This window comes from Rhinolophus sinicus, chromosome 14 (assembly GCF_057876585.1).
Source record: "Rhinolophus sinicus isolate RSI-liver-muscle chromosome 14, RSI-T2T, whole genome shotgun sequence".
Lineage (NCBI taxonomy): Eukaryota > Metazoa > Chordata > Mammalia > Chiroptera > Rhinolophidae > Rhinolophus > Rhinolophus sinicus.
In genome coordinates, this window is record NC_142514.1 from 88,147,385 (window position 1) to 88,162,805 (window position 15,421).

General features: G+C 36.6%; 1 protein-coding gene across 1 annotated transcript in view; it reads left to right on the top strand.

The window, feature by feature from the left end:
- The first annotated feature begins 1 nt into the window (after position 1).
- The window catches only part of CAGE1 (cancer antigen 1), a 36,588-nt gene continuing 21,168 nt past the window's right edge, over positions 2-15,421 (top strand). The window contains exons 1-4 of the mRNA XM_088789815.1: positions 2-924; positions 8,100-8,609; positions 10,729-11,778; positions 13,782-13,928. Of these exons, the coding sequence (XP_088645941.1) occupies positions 8,460-8,609; positions 10,729-11,778; positions 13,782-13,928 (1,347 nt within the window). The 5' untranslated portion in view covers positions 2-924; positions 8,100-8,459. The remainder of the gene's footprint in view (positions 925-8,099; positions 8,610-10,728; positions 11,779-13,781; positions 13,929-15,421) is intronic.

The window sequence follows — 15,421 nt, forward strand, 5'->3', positions numbered from 1 at the left end:
ATACGTGAAATGTTAGGCGAACGTGAGAAGCTGTTCTCGCTGAGCCAGTGCTGGCCGTTCCGTCTGGAGTTTTAGTTTCTGCCCCTGGCTTTGTGTTTCCTGCCGCAGAAGGACGCGCCAGCCAGCCCACAGATTGTTTGGCCTGGGGGCTCACACCCACATAATTTCCCAAGTCTGGAAGAGAGACTTCGAAACCCCTTGGCCGAAACCCCTTGGCCGCGCCCGCGGGGAGCGTGGGAGCCCGGGAGGCTTCCCGCCGAGATTGGCTGGCGCGGGCGGGCGGACGTCACACTGGGACGTTCCAGCGCGCCTGCATCCCAGCTGCGAGTTTTTAAAAGCCATCCGTGGAAAAGGTTGAAAAGTGTGCTCCCTGCCACACAACGCATTGCGCGGGGCGGAAGCACGAAATCCTTATTGTGGATCCACGAAACTGCATGGACCCTGGAAGTGAGCACGCTTTTGCGACTTAAAAGAGTTTGGTGCATTGTTTTGAGGTGAAAATGAGTCAAGTGCTTTTAGAATATTGAAGTTTGTCATACAACTGAAAAGAATCTAAAAACAAAACCTTAGCGTTTTGGCCAGTAACTCCAGGGACACCTCTTTTAACACCCATCTTAAAACAGCTTTAGAGTGTCTCTGGAATATCTCTCGAAACATTTCAATAAATATTTTTAAAATCCAACATAAATCTAGTAAGGGCAGAATGAAAGATGGCAACAGTAAGCCTAACTTAAAATATATGTATAACTGGCAGATTGGGCCGTGTGAACAAAGTTGTAAACGTGTAATTGGAAGTTCTGGGTTCACAGACAAATTTAACAAATAAGGCCTTGCGTTTTTTGCATTTGGAAAACAAAACAAGGATTTTTCAGATCCCCCTCACCACAACACAGACAGCATTTATGTGTTTGCAAAACGGAGAAGGTAAGCGTCAAGTTGGGCCAATCTCCAATCCTGACTAACCTGCTTAGCTCAGTGGCTTTTTAATATCTTATTGAGGATGACGTAAATTTGAAAAAAAAATTCCTCAGTAAATTATTAATTTAATAATTCAATAAAGTAATCCAGGCAAATGGGTAGTGACTATAGATTGAGATGGTTTAATAGAAATAAATCATTGGAGTGCAGGATTTAGTGAATATTTACTCTGGACAATACTGGTCTGTTTGATGTAGGGGGTATGGAAAAACCGTAAGTGGACTTCTCAAAGTATGTATAATCAGTAAATACAAACACATACGCTTGAAATAATGGCTAAGATTAAAACAGTAAAATGAATAGGTGCTGAAATGTGAGATAGAGATTTAGACTAAAGACCTTGTAGGAACTTTTTAAAAAATAGATGAATGGGTAGGTAAGGAAGTTTTAGGAGAGAGAAGCACTTGCCAGGGCAGACTAATGAACTGGTAAGGAACATGATCTATTTGCAAAGAAGTGAGCCTGATCATACTAGAGCAGGAGGACTGGGTAGGTAATGTGGGTTCAGGCTATGGAAGACCTAGAAAGTCAAGCAGAAGAATTTGAAGTCAGTGTGATTGACATGCTTTCCATCTCTATTCCCCTGACAGACTTGAGGGGTCACAAGAATGTGGACCAGTGTGTTGACATAAGGGATGGGAAGAAAGCATGAGTTATAAAAAACATTTTTAAAAGAGAAATGGACAGGACTTGGTAACTGAATAGCTCATGGATAATGAGGTAGAAGGACGCCAAGTTTTGAAACCCGAGTGCCTGAGAGAATGTGGCATAAGGAGGTGAGGGAAAATTAATTTACATTGTTGGATTTAACTTGATAATGAGATATTCGAATAGCGATTGTCAAGTAAATAGAAGTACAGTGTTGATGGAACCTAATAGTAGGTATCAGGTAATATTTTGTGAATATTTTTTGATTAAGTAACTTAGAGATTCCTTCATCTTCTCAGTACCCACATCTTTTAGGTTAATTATTGGATAGTAGCCACACATATTGATTTTCTTTTGTCCGAATTAGTATTACTACCATACAAAGTTACCATGGTATATTCAGACTAAAATTTTTTATTTTTCCAATAACTTGACAAATGACATTTTAAAATTTAGGACAGTGAACTTTGCTGCTTTCTTAATGTGAGGAAGGATGGGGGCCGGGGGGAGTTTTCTGTTTGCATATACTAACAGACATTAAAATTATGTTTTTTAAAGAGGCCTTCCATCACTCAACAGTTAGGAGCAAGGACTATCAGAAAGTTTGGTCATCACTTCAGATATAATACTGTACATTTTGAAGTGAATGCTTTTCATAAAAATTAGAAAGCATGGCCGTAGCAGATGCCATGAATTCAGAAGTTTTTCTCAAGACTTAACTCACTCAAATTCTCCCTTCTAAATGGAAACCAGCAGTACTACTTGAGACTTGCCTCAGGTGTGCAGTGCTTAAAAGTTCTGGGAGGTACAGACGTATTTAGCATTCACATTGTTTTCCATATGAAATTTCTTCAAAATTACGAGGAACAATGAAAGAATCTCTAATGGAATCATAGAAGAGGGGAACACAGGGTCTGGTTTTCCCAGTTCTACTAGTATACAAAGAAGGCTGAGAATTTTACTGACAGAGAGTATTAAAACTGACCCTTCCTGGTCTTCGTGAAGTCCCATGAGTACAGCCAGGGGCCATGGCCGCAACAACTCAGTCACAGAGTCAGGACAAGAACCCAAGGAGCTTGACATCTGGTCTAGAGCATTTTCCACTATGTCAGCATGCAAATGATTCACATGTTCATAATGACATTGACAGTAAATGACTTCCTATCTGCATGAAAATTCCTAGTGCTGTTTGTCACAAAATAAAAGAGATTTTTATGTCCCAGGATCTTCATGAATGTTATTCTAAATATTTGACAATTATTAAGCAAGAGTGTAGGGAAATAATAGGAATCTATTAGGTTTGCCACATAAAATTGCCTTTTTGTAGTTCAAAAACAGACAAATATTGACAATTCGTATGGTTCAGCCCATAAATTCGCACAATCTTTCTAAAAGGCTGTTTAATGCTAGGAAATCCAGAGCTAACTGCACATTTTATTGTTAATTTTGCCCCAGGAAGTATACAAATGAGATATATGCAGAATAATTCATAACATTGGAAACAACCTAAATTTTCATCAGTAGGGGACTAGTTAAATTATTCTATATATATATACAGTGGATATGTAAACCTTAAATATGATAATGCAGATACATATTTGTTGACCTGGAAATATGGTCACATTGCTTCTCACTATGCAGAAGACTTTTTTTTTTTTTTTTTAAGATTTTATTGGGGAAGGGGAACAGGACTTTATTGGGGAACAGTGTGTACTTCCAGGCCTTTTTTCCAAGTCAAGTTGTTGTCCTTTCAATCTCAGTTGTGGAGGGTGCTGTTCAGCTTCAAGTTGTTCTTTCAGTCTCGGTTGTGGAGGGCACAGCTCAGCTCCAGGTCCAGTTGCCGTTGCTAGTTGCAGGGGGCACAGCCTACCATCCCTTGCGGGAGTCGAACCGGCAGCCTTGTGGTTGAGAGCCCGCGCTCCAACCAACTGAGCCATCTGGGAGGCAGCTCAGCTCAAGGTGCCGTGTTCAACCTTAGTTGCAGGGGGCAGAGCCCACCATCCCTTGCGGGACTCGAGAAGTTGAACTGGCAACCTTGTGGTTGAGAGCCCACTGGCCCATGTGGGAATCAAACCGGCAGCCTTCGGAGTTAGGAGCATGGAGCGCTAACCGCCTGAGCCACCGGGCTGGCCCTGCAGAAGACTTTTGAGTGTTTTTCACTTTCTTTTTTAAACAATGTTCAAGATTCTTTTTTATAATTATAGAAAACTTTTCATTTTGAAAAAATACTTTGGTCATAGTATTATGATGTTAATCAGGGCCCAAGATACTATGTACTGAATTATAAAAAATGAATGTCTTAAATTATTTACGTAAGGAGGTCCTCCCTCCTGGATTTCACTGACCATTTTATTCTTTATAAAAAATTTATAGACCTAAGTAAGAAAGGGCATATTTCAGTTAAACACAGTAATGTTATAGAAGACTAGAGTTAGACGTGATCTCTGAAATTCGATGAGTAGTGGAGTCAGAAGTCTGTCTAAACATCAATGCATGTGAATAATGCTATTTTATTTTTCAAGTATATTATTCTTGATACTTTAAAATCTAATTAGGAGGAGGAATGGTCTGAATTAGCAAGAAGTCTAAAAGACAGATTGTTATAAAATATAACTCAGTTCTTACTGTACTTCAGATACATTCAATAAGTGGAACAATGCTATAAAAAGCATATTGAATAGAGGTTTGTAACCAGCTGACTTTACTGAGAGATATGAACTCTTATAGAGTATCATTTAGGTCCACATATTTGGTATACTACTCATGATTAAACCAATGTGTTCTTTAAACATCTAAAATATTTTTCTTACTATCTTACTTACTTAATAAGCCTATACTATTAATTTACTTAATAAGCCCTTTCATCTTAGATTACATGAAGGTAACTTTGAGAATAAACCCTACATGAATTTTTATATATTTATATTTGAAGAATTAGATTTCACCTCATTACTAGAATCCTGTTTCATATATCTTCAATGTTAAAAGATGAATAACAACTACCCTAATGTTGTATAGAGCAGATTTAACGAACATCAAAGAATTATCAGTAAGAGATATATAGGTTATCACATACCCCTATGTTTATAGGAACATGATTTGACTTACAAAAAAACCCAGAATATTAAAATAGCAAGATACTTGTTTAATAAGGGAAAGTCAGCTATACAGTGGGGAAAGATGGTAGGAAGCACATTCTACCCATGCAACAAAAAATACTAATAAAAATTACATAGCAATGTACATACACTTTTACAAGAGGCTTATGATGTTTGTTTGAGGAATTAATATTAACGTCCCATTGATTATTAATACAGAATGAAATAAAGAATATAAAAAGGGAAAATGAATCCAAACTGACACTTTCCAAAGAAATTTATAGCACACTAGATGATCTGTTAGGTGGTGAGTATCTATCTCTTTGTTAGCAATATACAGAGAAACTAAGACTTTTTTATATTTTGTGATGATGATGATGATGATAACAGCCACGTACTGTGATAAGCATTTTATACACATTATTACTTTTAAGCCACAAACAATCCCATGAAATAGAGCTTTATTTTCCTTTGTAGATAAGGGCTGTTTTAACCTCCATTTTAAAGATGAAAAAAGTGAGGCTCGGAGTAACGAGAACTACAAACTAGAATCAACACATTTGACTATATTAAAATAAAATAAAAACTTCTGTGATCAAATTATAATCAACAAAGTAAAAAAAAGCCACAATCTAAGATACATACCATGTATTAACAAAGGATTAGTATCCAAAATAAAGAACTCCGATAAGAAAAAGACACATATAACACAACAGAAAAACAGGCAACATGTATGTATTAGTTTGCTAGAGCTGCTGTGAAGAAATGCCATACACTGGGTGGCTTCAACAATTCAAATTTATATTCTCAGTTTTTGAGGCTGGAAGTCCAAGATCAAAGTGCCCTCAGAGTTGGTTTCTCCTGAGGCCTCTCACATGCTGCCATCTTGTGTCCTCACATGACCGTTTCTCTGCCTCCTTGGTGTCTCTTCTTCCTGTAAGGACACCAGTCGTAGTGCATTGGGCCTGACCCTTATGATCTCATCTAACCTTAATTGCCTCCTGAAAGGCCCTATCTCTAACTACAGTCACGTTTCAAGATACTGGGGTTGAAGCCTTCAACTTATGAATTTTGAGGAAACACAATTCAATCCATAACAGTATCTAAGAGGCAGAAAAGGAAACCTGCAAGACCATTAAATACCTGAAAGGATGTACATTAAAAAGACCACAAAATACCATTTCATACATAGCAGTTTGATGTGTTGGAGGGATGTAGAGCAAAGGAACTCTTATGCCTCTGGTAGGAGTGTAAATTGGTATAATCACTTTGGAGAGTAATTTTGCGGTAGCTAGTAAAGTTAAAATTAATGTATTTTCTATAATCCAGCGCTACACTTCTGGGTAGATATGTACCCAGAGCCTAGATAAAAATTCTTTTTTTAAGAAAACTTACATTAAGTATTTTATTGTATGCAGCCTTCTTCAGTGTCCAGCTTTTGCATGTGGACATAGAACTTGGGAATACAAGCGTGTGGACGATCTTAGCCTTGGTCTCTTAATAACACATCTTTGCTCTTGGCAATCTTTCCTAATTCTTCCATTGCTGCTCTTCGAGACTCAGCTTTCTTTTGATTTCATGGCTTCAGTCTCCATTTGAATTGATGTCTGAACCAAGATAAGCAAAACCTTTAACAGCAATTCTGACATCTTCATTGTCTATGTTAAAGTTGTGTATTTCTTCATGATTTTTGTCTTCTCGATGTTCAAGTGCAGTTTTTTGGCACTTTCTTCTTTCACTTTCATCAGAAGTCATTTCAAATCATTATTACTTTCTGCCAGTGAGATGGCATCTCTGTATATCTTAATTTATTAATATTTCTCCTTCCTCTGAGTCTAGCCCAATTTTTCATACATGTTCTGTGTATAGATTAAACAGAGATAAAATTGTATATGTATATGTTTATACAGAGGGTGCCAAAAAAATGTATATACATTTTAAGAAAGGAAAAAACTGTATTAAATCTGTAATACTCAATATATACTGATAGCAAAAGATGAATACAAGTCATGCATATACATTTTTTGGCACCCCCAGTATATACACGTATATATACATAATGATGCTGTATCCATAACATTTTGAAACAGAGAACAATAGTGTGTATCCACAATTTGCCTAGGGTGCTGCGGGATATTTTGGAATTTGAAGGAAACAGTGGTACTGGACGTCTGTTGGATCCCCACACACTACTAGCTTGAGATAGTTCACTATTTCAATATAAAATCATACTACAATCCTTTCTATAACATCTTATTTGCAAAGCTGGGGTTTGGGATGATGGTGTGATAAAAAGCAAGTTGAACAGGAAGTGAGGGTTGGCTTTGCCCCATCTGACTCCAAGGTTTGAGACATGCAGTGCCCAACGGTACATTCAAGTAGTAAGTTTAGTTAAGAGTGAAATAAGATGTGATATTTTTCTTTCAGTTTATGTATGTGTATTTTGAATCAGTTATTAAGTGGGTGGGACAAATACTTGTTAAGTTGTTTGAGCTTAACTACTTAATAAATGGAACTGTTAGGTACTTCTTTTGGTCTAGGGGTTCTGTGAAAATATTACCGAGATGTTAAGGTGTCACAGAATGAGAAAGTCTGGGAACTTGATATATATTATTTAGAGTACATAAATGAGCAGTAAAAGTAGAAAAATATGGATGGGAAGAATACATACATACTAGCTTCAGTAATCGTGGTTATCTCTGGGGAGGGAGAAAGAAAGGAATTTAGATAGAAGGGACAGGTCATTAATTTTGCAGTACTATTTCGTTCTATTTTGCCTTATTTGCTTCTGATTTTTAAAAATATATTAAATCTGGGTAATTTGTCATATTGAGAAACTATATGTAGCATACCATTTAGAAGTAGTATTCTGGAATCTTACCAGCTCTCTGACGTTAGGCAAGTGACATAACATCTCTTATGTCTTAGTTTCCTTATCTGTAAAACAAGGATAATAACAGTACTGACCTTATGGGATTGTTATAAGATCAAACAACTTTATATGTATTCGATATTATACTATTCACGGTGCTTTTATATTCTTTTGAAACATTTTACAATTAAAACATTTTAAAATTACAGTACAACAAAAGAGGTTTGAAGATATCTTCCACTTTGTTGTGATGGTATTTGACCAGAATGATATATAACATGCTTTTTCTAGCAGTCATTTGAGAACAACTTTCCCTCCTGTTAAAAATTATTTTGTTTTGTTTGCTAGCACAAAGCCATGCCAAACATCTACTCAGTACAAAAGGTTGAACTATACATGTAATTCTTAAAAGGCTCAAAAAGTGTATTTCATAAATGTTAATGTAACTTGACATAAATCTACGGTCAGCTAATTCTTATTTCTGTCTTTCTCTTTCTACTGAGATGTCAGCAACGGAGATCACTCCCAGGACTTACTAACTCAGCCACTGACGCCAGCATTTCTTCCTTCAGACAGTTTGAACCCATTCTCAAATTTCATGGGACAAAAGCATTTAATGATGAAACGATAACATTTCAAAATCGGACAGGTGGCTTACCTTATACAGAGAAGACAGAATTGGAAAGTCATGTATATAATTACACAAAAGACAACGACATAAAGGAAGATTCATTTAAGGAAGAAAATCCAGTTGAAACTAGCACTTCCAGAAATAAAGACTGACTTGCCCATGAATGTGTCAGGCGCCTCCGAGAAGCCCGCCTCTAATCTGCTGCAGTGGATAGACACTGCAATTCACGGAAATGTCACTGGCTAAAAATACTGCCCTCAATTTGAGTGAACCTCAAAGCTGTCTGTGTAAGGAATGTGTACACAGTGATGTTGAAAAACCATTTTATACAGACAAAAACTTTAACCATCTTGATCTGATAGCTAATTATAGAACAAAGGAGGTAAGATTTTTAATGGTCAGTAGAATATTGAAGGATGTGTTTTTTTAAAAAGTGTATAATCTAGGACTTTCCCAAATAGTGATAAATCATCTAATCAGTACAAGGGACATTGCTTCTCTGGGGAAAATACCTTCCAGATCTTGAACCATTTAGAAACAAATTTTTCTTTAAAAAATTCAAGTCTATACTTGGAAATTAGCTCTACCCAATGATAATTTCTTCGAAGATCAAGGCTCTGTCTTACTCCTTTTATGCACCCTACCATCTGCATGGTGCCTTGACTAAAATGTACTTTTACATTTGGGGAGCCAAATTGATTGGAACTCAGACTTTACATTAAGAAAAAGTTTACAAAGAGAAAGAAGTACAGAGGTATTAAATTATTTGACAAGGAGAGCTTAAGATTTTTCTATTATGTGGGATTTCTATTGACAAGCAAAAATTACTTTTTAGCAAAGTGAAAACATTAATTTGTGTTGTGATTTATTGATTCTGGGCATGCGTGTAACATCCTAATAGCACTGAACATGCCAGCAGTATCAATTCTATGTGCTCTAAACAAAAAAGTAAAAATTTTAGGAATTGGTGTGGGCAAATAGATATAATTTAAAAATAGCATAAATAATACCTTTTCATCATAAGTTTGATGAGAAAATCTTTGATTATTATGTTTCATTTGCAAGTATGACCAGTTTTTTGTTGTTGTTGTTGTTGTTTATTTATTTGGAAGCAGCATTTAAAAGAGAACTTTATTTCCCTTTTCCCTATGTTGATTTCTGGAAAATGACATTTTAAAAATCTGTTTAATTAGCATTTCCCAAAATTGTTCCTTTTCATTTCCGTTGTGTTTAGTCATTCAGTGATTCAGTCAATAAACACTTTCAGGCATCTTTTATAAGCTAGGCCCTGCATTATGTGTTGGTTATGTAATGGTTAAAAAAACAACAACAAAAAGATATGGTTTTTATTGTCATGAAAATAACATCCAAGTAGAGGAGATAGACATTAAACAAATAATCACACAAATAAAGGTAAATTTTCAATTATGGTAAGTGCCCTGAATAAAAGTCACAGAAAATTATATAACGTTATATAGAATTACATATAAACTTGCAGTTGTGATAAGTGCTGGAGTAAAAGTAAGATGGGAGGTTTACTGTCTTGGTCAAGGAGTTTGGAGAAGGCTTCCTGATGTAGTGGGAATTGAGCCGAGCTCTGAAAGATAGTTGGAGTTAGTACGGTAACAGGATGGGAGAGATTCCATGTAGAAGTAACATGTGCAGAAACCCTGTGGCGTCCACCTGAATGAAGCCCAGTGTTGCTGGGTTGGAGGCAGCAAGAGGGATGTAGTAGAAGAGGATGGAGAGGTAGCACGGGGCAGGTGTCAAGATCCGACAGCAAGCAGTACCTTATGGGCCTCAGTACAGATAGTTGTCTTTACCCCAGAAGTATGAGGAAACTTTAGAATACAGAGGTCTAATATCTAAATTCTAGAAAGTTACGCAACCCACTCCTACACAGATATCTTTTACTGGGTTCTTATGTCATATTCATTTCAGTGTTTTTTTACTACAACTTACTGTCTTTTTTATATCCCCCAAAACCTGTATTGTGGGCAGCAAATCAATCTCAACCACAAGACACATTCATCTGGCATTCTAACATTCACAGGAGTCATAGCACAGGGAGGTAATGGTTCAATGAGGAATAGAAAAAAATGTGTATTCAAAAGAAGCCTCAGGGACTGCAGGGTAATTGATAACTTTGTTTTAATTCCTGTGAAGTCAAATGAAGTATCTCCCATGTGTCCAGAAAAGTTTGCATCATAGAAAATGGTGAGAGTATCAAAGTTTAATTTTTCTTTTGTAAAAGTTAATGTGATACATATCTTTATCATATATCTGTCGTTTGTGCTCTGCTATGCTGTTAGGTGCTACACATACATGTCGCAATTAACACTTAAGTACTCGTATTTTTGTTAAGTGAGCATTATTATTGGAAATAGATATTATAGTTGTTACTTTATAGCCCAAACTAGGGATCTACAGTTCGAGGCCAGCTCTGACTTCAAAGTTCAGGATAATTCTACTCTTTCATACTTATTTACTATAATTCACAGATTACCGTTTCTTCAAAAGGAATACAGAATTCTGGGGAGATGTCAGGCAATCACCAAAAGGAAGTCACAGTGGATGGCATGGAGACTTCAGGCATTGCCACAGCTTGTTTTTCTGAAGACATTTCTTCGAGTGGTGGAGCCTCTCAGGAGGATTGCAAGACACCTGACACAGAGCAAAGTTTGGAAAGCTTACAACCTCCAGAGAAGGATATGGTTTTAAATGAAGTCTTGTGGAAATTGAAACATGCTAACAAAAAGCAGCAAACTCTGATCCAGAAGCTGCAGTGCAGTAACATTTATTTACAGAAGAGGGTTGAGGAACTACAGCTGAAGCCCACCAGACAGCAAGTGTTCGTTGACATCCTGAATAAGCTGCAGGAAACTGCCGAAGCATTAATTGAAGACAAATACAGAGTAATGCTAGAGAAGAATGATGCCGACAAGACCTTGCAGAATTTGCATGACATTTTAACTAACACCCAAAAACATCTTCAGAAGTCGAGGAATGAAAAGGAGACCTTACAAGCAGAGCTTAAGAGGAACAAGAGCAATTATGTTTGTTTACAGGAAGGGTTCATAACTGAAATGAAACAAAAAAATATAGCTGTGAGTCAGTGCATAGAGATGGGCAAAGCCTTAAGCAAGAAAGAAGAAGAGGTAGAGAGGCTGCAGCAACTCCAAGGAGAATTGGAAAAGGTCAACACTTCTGCTTTGAACTTGTTGAAAAGGGAAAAAGAAGCCCAAGAACAAGAGTTCCGGTCTTTACAGGAAGAATTTCAGAAACGTGAAAATGAAAACCTGGAAGAAAGACAGAAACTGAAATCTAGAGTTGAGCAATTGGTAGCGCAAGTAGAAGATTTGCAATTCACATCTGAAAGTGAAAGGGCTAAGAATACACAACTTCAACAGCAAATCAACGAAGTAAAGAATGAAAATGCAAAACTTCAGCAGCAGGTTGCCAGGAGTGAGGAGCAAAATTATGTCCCTAAATTTGAGATAGCTCCGTTAAAGGAGCACTTGGAGGAAGTAATGGAGTCAGCTATCACAAAGGTATTGTCACAAATTCAGTCTCTAATGCAGAATTTCAGGAGTTTCTAACAGGCCGGTGGTGCGTATTTAGGCATAACACACAAATTTGTTTGCAGAAAGAATAATTAACCAAAAAGGAGAGAGAAAATGGAAAATGCACCATAGTTTTGGAGAAGGTTCTTTGGTTCTTGGGTACTTACACTGAAGAACAGCCATTTCTGTCGCCTTTTAATTATTATAGTAGAGGTGAAAATTTACATGGGAATTTTGTGGGGACCTCTGACCAATCATCTGAAGCATCCTTTAAGAAAGGATATTTCTAAGTGGGGATCTCAATCTCTTCATACCACATCTGCCTATTCAACAATAAAAATGAATAATAAAATTGCATATTTGGTTTACAAGGTAAAACCTATATTATATCACATAATAATTTGTAAAATTATAGACACTTTTATTGAGATAAAATTGAGATAAAACATATTAGTTTCAGGTGTGCAACATAATGATTCGATATTTGTATATATTACAAAATGATCACCACAATAAGTCTAGTTAATATCGGTTAAAAACAGCGTGAGAGCCTCATATCAATATTTTTGGAAAGGCTGTAATTTCGTATTCTCTGTAATTCAGATGGCTTTTTTGGCAGACAACCTGGTAGTGATAATTTTCACAAGCCAGGACACATCTATTTCAGTTGTGTAGGTCCACCTTAAAATACTTAATGATACGATCTTATTACTTCCATTTGGAAAGAAGGCTAATCTGAGCTAGAAACATGTATAAATTTACTTTTGTATTTGTTATAATAATTTGATCTGAGCTGAAATGTTGCCTTGAAGATGTCCTTAGTGGACTCTTTCATGAATCTGTAATCGGTACATGTAAGTATTATTTACAAGTAAATAATTCTATTATGTTTAATGATTCTTAGGAAAATATTATTCTCTATGTTTAAAATTTTTTCTCTGTGATCTTTTCTCCAGAACAAAGGAAGGATTATCTAAGCCAGTGGTTCCCAAATCTTAGCATTCATCAAGCTGGAAAATGCTGATTGTTGGGGCCCACCTCAGAGTTTCTGATTCCGTAGGTGTGCGGTGGGGCCCAATAATGTGCATTTCTAACAAGCTCTTCATCTCACTGATGCTGCTGGTCCAGGGAGCTCACTTTGAGAACCACTAACCTAAGCAAAGATGACCTTAAATCGAGCTGCTAACCAAATCATGACAAATTTTGAGTTGGTAAACTCTGAATGAATTAGTGTAGCTGTACAGAAGTTTATCACAGTGTATAATATTTTTCTTGAGCTTTCTTTAAAACAAACAGTAAAGTTCTTTGTTCTATCTTGACTAATCCATTTCTTTAATATCCCCAAATCATTCTTACCCTGCTTTTGGTTTTGCTTTTCATTAACTCTAGGTCTGTTTTTTCAAAGTGTGGTCTGGGAGTATCTGTGAGGTCAATAGTATTTTCATAGTAATATGAAGACGTTATTGTATTTTTCACTCGTCATTCTTTCACAAGTATCCAGTGGAGTTTCCAGAAACTATATGACATGTGATGCTGTAATTGTTTTCATGGCTGATACAATGTGTAAAGCAAATGTGAGAATCCAGCTGCTTTCTATTGAGCCAGCAAAAAATATTTGCAAAAAATGTTAATAGTGCCACTCTTTTCACTAATTTTTGTTTGGAAAATGTGGTAATTTTTAAATTAAGTTGTTATTTATATTGACACATAATAGATTTATTGTTATTTAAATGGATTAGTAAACAAATATTTTTAAATGTGCTCAGTTGTAATTTTTAATGCAATAAATATTGATAGATATAACCTACATAAACAAAAGGTTGTTGAGGTCCACAGTAATTTTTAGGAGTTATAAAGGGGTCCTGGGAATCAAAAAATTTGCAAACCACTGTTCAGCAGTTTTAAAAATGGTATTTTACCCAGCATTTTACTTAAAAAGTAATCCAGATTCTTTGTCTTTATTGTGACAAACCTGAATTGTGTACACATAGGATGCAAAGATGATACATTCTAATTTGTTCCTGAATTGTTCACCTTGTGAAGGAGAGAGCCTGAATCCCCTAAATGTGAAAAATTCTCAGCTGGCCTCCAAAATCCACAATCTTCTGGCTCTGACAGTAGGACTTCTCACATGCCAGGTAATAAAAAAAAAAATAAAAAAAATTCATATTTTTTATTGGGGGATAGAAAAATCGAAAACCAAAAGAGGCAATGGAAAGTGACAGAATTAAGTTGTAAAAGAAAAAAATGGAAGACAAAACAGGGACCTTTAAACCAACCGGTCAAACCTGTCATCCTTTCCTTCCCCCTGCTGCTTCTTCCTATTTATTTTTCTTCAACACATAATTTCCAGAAGTCTACAGCAAGGGAACGTAATAAGAGAAAAAATAAAGACATCAGGTGAAACCCTTCATTACCTGAAACCCACGTTTCAGGAAAGCTCTCTGAGAGCAATAGTCTTGTACTCGGAGTCAGTCTGCTCCTGCTGATTAGCGATTGTTGACATTAATGAGCTGTTTACCCAAACAGAGCCAGCCCTTGGGCGGGGGAGGGCGCTGTGGAGCTGTGTATGTTAGTAGAATGAAAAATGAATTTAGTGTCGGGTGAGTTCAAATCCTGACTTCTCCACTTCCCGGTTGTGTCACTTGGCCAAGTACCTTCACCTTTCTCAGCCTTAGTTCCCTCATCTTAAATAAGGGAAATGATACTTGCTGCTGCCCTGGGAGTCACAAGCACTACATTTAATGAGAGAACATATTAAAGGACGGGACACTTGATAGTTTCTCAAATTAGCTCTCTCTTCCACTTTCTTTCTATTATGGTACATTTCTTTGATCTTAAGTGTATTCATCTGAGCCAAAGTTGCAGGGCATGGGTTTGTGATGTTCTTGAAGCAACACAAACCTTATTTCTATTTTGTTCTAGCAAAAATTTGTTAAATACTAGCCTTTATTGAATGCTAGAAACTGAGCTAAGTGTTTTATGCAGAGTTCACAAAGTGGTGGCCCACAGACTGTATCTGCCTAAAGTTTTGTTTTTAAATATTGGAATTTGAATGTGGCACAGACTCTTCTTTGCTGCAAACCTTTTCACCCGACCCTGCCCCTCAAACATTTGCTTACTCACCATATTTGCTTGGTTTTCTCCCATCTCACTGGAGGCTGCTGTTTTCAGTCTTCTTTGCTGGTTGCTGCTTCTCTACCAGACCTCTCACTGATGGAGTATATAGATCTTCCTAGTAGATCTCATCCCATGCCACACAAATGTTATATTTGCTTATTCTGTGTCTCCCACAGCACTGAAATGTAAGCCTTCAAGATGGGAGACTTGGTATGTTGTATACTCTGTACCTAACGCACGTTGAGCTCCTGACAGACACTCAACTATTTGCTGAGTTCCCAACCTGTCTTTGGAGCCATTTAAGTTTACTGTTCTTGCTTTTCATGGATTATTTCTTATACCATTCTTTATATTATCAGCTCTTTTTTTTAACATGGAAAAACAAACCAGGGTTAGAATAGTTGTGTTTCTTATCCAAAGTCTCACTTGTGGTTAAATGGCAGAACTCAGATACAAACCCAGGCAGTCTGACTCCAATGTGTGCACTTGTGACCCTTGGATTATATTGGTA